General features: G+C 57.3%; 2 protein-coding genes across 2 annotated transcripts in view; one reads left to right on the top strand and one right to left on the bottom strand.

The window, feature by feature from the left end:
* slc5a2 (solute carrier family 5 member 2) overlaps window positions 1-2,092 on the top strand; it is a gene marked incomplete at its 3' end in the record, with an annotated part of 11,253 nt that extends 9,161 nt beyond the window's left edge. Inside the window, exons 12-15 of the mRNA XM_084436989.1 lie at window positions 500-715; window positions 1,465-1,563; window positions 1,594-1,636; window positions 1,878-2,092. Of these exons, the coding sequence (XP_084293115.1) occupies window positions 500-715; window positions 1,465-1,563; window positions 1,594-1,636; window positions 1,878-2,092 (573 nt within the window). The remainder of the gene's footprint in view (window positions 1-499; window positions 716-1,464; window positions 1,564-1,593; window positions 1,637-1,877) is intronic.
* A 727-nt stretch (window positions 2,093-2,819) lies between these two features.
* The window catches only part of fbxo46 (F-box protein 46), an 11,925-nt gene continuing 9,744 nt past the window's right edge, over window positions 2,820-5,000 (bottom strand). The window contains exon 2 of the mRNA XM_084444593.1: window positions 2,820-5,000. This exon is cut by the window's right edge and continues 1,054 nt beyond it. Within this exon, the coding sequence (XP_084300719.1) occupies window positions 3,701-5,000 (1,300 nt within the window). The 3' untranslated portion in view covers window positions 2,820-3,700.

The raw sequence follows: 5,000 nt of genomic DNA, 5'->3' as shown, positions 1-5,000 counted from the left end.
CTCATTCCTCAGCATTATGGATTGTGGGAGCTGGATTAAAAAAAAAACAAAAAAAATATTTGACCTTTATTTAACCAGGTAAGCTTATTGAGATAAAGAATCTCTTTTTCAAAAGCGACCTGGCCAAGAGGCAGCAAATTACAATACAAAAGGTTACAATACAAATAGCATACATACAAGAAATAAAATAAGCTCAAGTTAGTAGTATAACAACTGATTTAAAAGCAGTGACAAACCCCAATGCCTTCAAGTTCCTTATCCTTGAGAATGTCAACAAAGCTGTCAAACCGGATCAGTTCAGGCAATTTTAAGTCAGCTTGCAAGGAATTCCATGCAGAGGGAGCAGCATAGCCAAATGCCTTTTTCCCCAGTTCTGTGAACACTCGAGGGACAGTCAGTGTAAAGGGAATTGTTTTCTAAAAAAATTGTGGGAGCTGGATTGGCGAAGGAAGTATTGAAATATGAACCATGTCCTGCATTGTCCTCCTCTGTCCACCAGGGGGCGTTCTGGGGCCTGATGGGAGGTCTGGCTATGGGCCTGTGTCGGATGGTGCCGGAGTTTTGGTTCGGGTCGGGCAGCTGCCTGTTCCCCTCGGACTGCCCCCAGCTGGTGTGCGGCGTTCATTACCTGTACTTCGCCGTGCTGCTGTTCGTGTGCACGGCGGCGCTGATGCTGCTGGTCAGTCTCTGTACCCGGCCTATAGACGACGTCCACGTGAGTCCCAGAACGCCGCTTCATAACACGCTAAAGGGACTTGCTTTTATCCAAAGCGCTTTACAATGAAGGCCTCATTCACCCATTCACACACACATTCACACACCAATGGCAGCAGGTGCTAGCCTGCTCATTGGGAGCAATTTGGGGTTCAGTGTCTTACCCAGGGACACTTCGACATGTGGACAGGAGGAGGCGGGATTCGAACCTGTGTCAAGACAAAGCAATTTGTTTGATCCAAGTGTGTATATGTTTGGGAGAGTGAGCGTGAGTTTGAGTGAGGAAGTGTGTGTGAGGACCAAGCGGCCCACCATCGACTGCACGCTGTCTCCCAGCATGTACGGTTCTCTCTCTCTCTCTCTCTCTCTCTCTCTCACACACACACACACACACACAGACAGTGTGTGTGTGTGTGGGAAAGTGTGTGTGTGAGGAAGTGTGTATGAGTGTGAGGAAGTGTGTATGAGTGAGGGTACGTGTGTATGAGTGTGAGGAAGTGTGTATGAGTGAGGGAACGTGTGTGTGTGTGTGTGAGGAAGTGTGTATGAGTGAGGGAACGTGTGTGTGTGTGTGTGAGGAAGTGTGTATGAGTAAGGGAACGTGTGTGTGTGTGTGAGGAAGTGTGTATGAGTGAGGGAACGTGTGTGTGTGTGTGAGGAAGTGTGTATGAGTGAGGGAAAGTGTGTGTGTGAGGAAGTGTGTATGAGTGAGGGAACGTGTGTGTTGACGCTCTGGTCCTCTCCCCTCAGCTCCACCGGCTGGTATTCAGCCTGCGTCTCTCCAGGGAGGAGAGGGAGGACCTGGATCAGAGAGAGGAGGAGAGAGGGAGGAGGGCGCGCAGGGAGGCGGAGGAGGAGAGAGGGAGGAGGGCACGCAGGGAGGCGGAGGAGAAGAGCCAGGACACGGACGACAGCAGCCCGGGTGAGCTCATGAGGGAGACGGAGACACACAGAGAGAGAGAGAGACAGACAGAGAGAGAGAGAATGGGAGGGGGAAAAAGTGTGTGTGTGAGTGTGTAAGTGAGAGATGTGTAATCAGAATTGCAAAATATAGATCAGTGAAATCTGTAGCTAAACAGTAACAACGCATGAGTCTGGGGTTTGTCTCGGACTTTGACCTCTGACCTAGTTGATTCCCCCCCCCCCCCCCCTCTCCTCCTCAGTGAGCGCTGAGCCCAAGTCCAGTATCTGTCGTCTGATTGGCTGGTTCTGTGGCGTCAGCGCCGAGCAGACCCCAGAGCCGACGGAGCAGGAGGTGACCGAGGCGTCCAAGCAGCTGCCCGACATCAGCGAGGACCCCGTGTGGAAGTACGCTGTGGACGCCAACGCTCTGGTCATGATGGCGGTGGCAGTCTTCCTGTGGGGCTACTTCGCCTGAAGCACAGAGGGTTTATGAACTAACGAGTTCCCCTCCGGAAACAAGATGGTGGAACCAGATAGAAACAACATACATTAGACATAATTACTGTGTGTAAAGTGGAACGATTACTAGACCCAAATAAATCGGTGTAATATTAATGTCGCGTTGAATATTCTCTCAGACGCGCCGTTACGACAGAATATTAGCGTAACCGTGGTGACAGAGTAACCAGGCAGCAGTCAAGATTCCAGTTTTAATCAATTCTGTTTTATTTGAGAAGCAGATATTTCCCATTAGCACTGTACATGTCTGGAACCTACAGTAGACTCCCAAGACCCTCCGTCTGGACCGACAGAGACAGATGAGTGGTCTTCAAGTCCCCCGATACTGTCGAGAGACAGACAGACAGATAGTGGTCTCCCAAGTCCTCTGTACTGTCTACACAGACAGACAGACCTCCCAAGTCCTTTTGTCTGTAGAAAGAGAGCTATGCACCGTCATCAGTTTGTATGTCTCAGTTTGACGGTCAGATTCTGTGGAAAGAGGGGTGTGTGACTGTGTGTGTGTGTGGGGAGGGGGGTTGTGTGTGTGTGGGCGGGAGGGGGGGGCTGTGTGTGTGTGTGTGGGGGGGGGGGGGCTGTGTGTGTGTGTGTGGGGGGGGGGGGGGGCTGTGTGTGTGTGTGTGTGGGGGGGAGGGGGCTGTGTGTGTGTGTGTGTGTGTGTGTGTGTGTGTGGGGGGGGGTTGGGGATGGGGGTTAAGGCTGGAAGCTGGTGTAGTCTATATACTGAGTCTCTATGGTCCATGTTTCCATCTCCCACACGGAAGCAGCTGACAGCTTTGGCAAAGACTGCCCTCTGCTGGAGAGAGAGAGTATGTAGGAGGGAGAGGAGGAGAGACGGAGGGATGAAGGTGAATTTAAATAAAATAATTCACAGTGGGAGGATGAAGGGAGTGTTAGGGGGGAACACAGTCCTCAAAAAAACAGAAAACGGCAAACATTCTCTCGTTCTCACACACACCAAAAAAACAACCCAACAAAATAACAAAAATAGATAAACAAGCAACTCGTCAATCAAACCTTAGTTTACACAAAGTGACATCAGGCCTTTGCAAAGTGACATCAAGTTGCTCTTCCTCGTTTCTCATTCGCTCCCGCCCGCCCCGACGTTCTCATTCATTAAACCCACATCCTCGTCTCCCTCGACGACAGGGAAGCAGTCCTCGGTGGCGCCGCTGCCGAGTGGGCGAGGCTGGCGTCTGCTCCAATCAGACGGCTAGGATGGCTAGGATAGAACTGTCGGTGACCAATAGGCAGAGAGAGAGAGGTCAGTCGGTCCAGCAGCATTAGCCACGCCCTCATTCATCATCTCCCTCTTAAGCACCGGACCAGCTGGGCCCACGGGGCCAGAGTTGATCCCGCTACCGACCGAACCGGACCGAACCAGACTGAACCGGACTGAACCGGACCGAACCGGACCGAACCACTGGAGGTTCTGGACAACAGAACTACACCGCAGCCTAGAGAGGGCAGAGAGACCCGGGAGGGTAAATAGGGGTGAGAGGGGGGGGTGAGAGGGGGGGGGGGGGGAGATAAGGGAGAGCAGGTCCGTCCCCCCCCCCTCCCTCTACCTCCCGTCCTCTCTCTTGGGGCGTGGCTGCGCCGGCTCGCACTGCTGCACCCAGTTGTTGTCGTGGAGACCCACGCGGCACCCGGGCGTGTCCTTGTCGGTGCGCCGGCAGCACATCCAATAGGAGCGTCCGTAAGGCAGGTCGTGGTGGTAGGGCTTGGGGTGCCATCGACACAGCGACACGTCGCCGCGCTCGTACTGCCGCTTGCACTGCTTGCACGGGTCGTCCAGGTACAGCGGGTCGCGGTTCCAGCGGGAGTCGGTGGCGCGCACGGCGTACAGCTCGATGAGCTCCTTGAAGTCGCGGCACGTGCACTTGAGGGCGGCGAGCGAGCGCGTGGGCAGCCGGCCGAAGATGTTGACGGCGATGTGGTGCGGCAGCAGCAGCATGTACTGGCGCGGCTCCAGCAGGCGCTGGATCTGGAAGCGGATCTCCAGGAAGTCGTGGGACACGTGGCGGTAGAGCCGGCAGAGGGAGGGGTCGGGGCGGTCCTCGCCCATCGCCGTCCCGCCTCCTCCTCCTCCTCCCCCGCCGCCCAGCGGGGAGTCGGCCCGCTCCAGGGCCGCCGCCCCTCCCCCCCCCGCGGGGCCGTTGTTATTGCCGCAGTCCAAAGGGCACAGCATTCCGTCGCCGCGACCGCCGCTGTCCTCCTCGCCGCCGGGCTGCAGGAAGAACAACTGCCCGGGGGGCGGGTCCTCGGACGAGTCGGCGGCGGCGGCGCCGGGCAGGGGCATGGCGAAGCACACCGTCTCCTCCTGGACGTTCTCCGTGCTGTCCTTCCCGTAGAACACGCACTGGTCCACGGCGCCGGTCACCACCACCTCCACGTGGAAGCCCGTCACCCTCTCCCGGCCCGCCGGGCCCTTCTTCTCCTCCTGGGCCGGGTCGGGGCCGCCGCACGCCGGCCTGTCCGGGTCCCCGTGGGGGTCCGGCTTGGGGGGCCCGAGCAGCTGGCTGGGGTCTCTGGACGAGGGGCTGACCAGCTGGTAGAGGTCGCAGGTGATCTTCTCTTTGGCCCTGGCGCCCCCCTGGCCGCCGCCCCCCCCGCAGCTCATGAACATGCACCGCGGCCGGCCGGCCGGCTCCGACTGCGAGCGGGGGTCCAGGCTGGACACCCGGAAGGCTATCCTCACCTCGCCGCGCCCGTGGTTGGGCGACGCCCCGGGCTCCCTCTCCCGGCTGGAGGAGGAGGAGGAGGGGGCGTCTGTCACCGGCCCCGAGCCGGACTTCTCCTCCGGGTTCTGGGACTCGAAGCGGGCCACGGCCTGGGCCACGCCCCTGGACTCCTCCTGCTGC

The sequence above is a fragment of the Borostomias antarcticus genome (genome assembly GCF_949987555.1).
Source record: "Borostomias antarcticus genome assembly, chromosome: 1".
In the NCBI taxonomy this organism is placed as follows: Eukaryota; Metazoa; Chordata; class Actinopteri; order Stomiiformes; family Stomiidae; genus Borostomias; species Borostomias antarcticus.
Note: the sequence above shows the minus strand (reverse complement) of the source record. Positions and strands in the feature narration are given on the sequence as shown.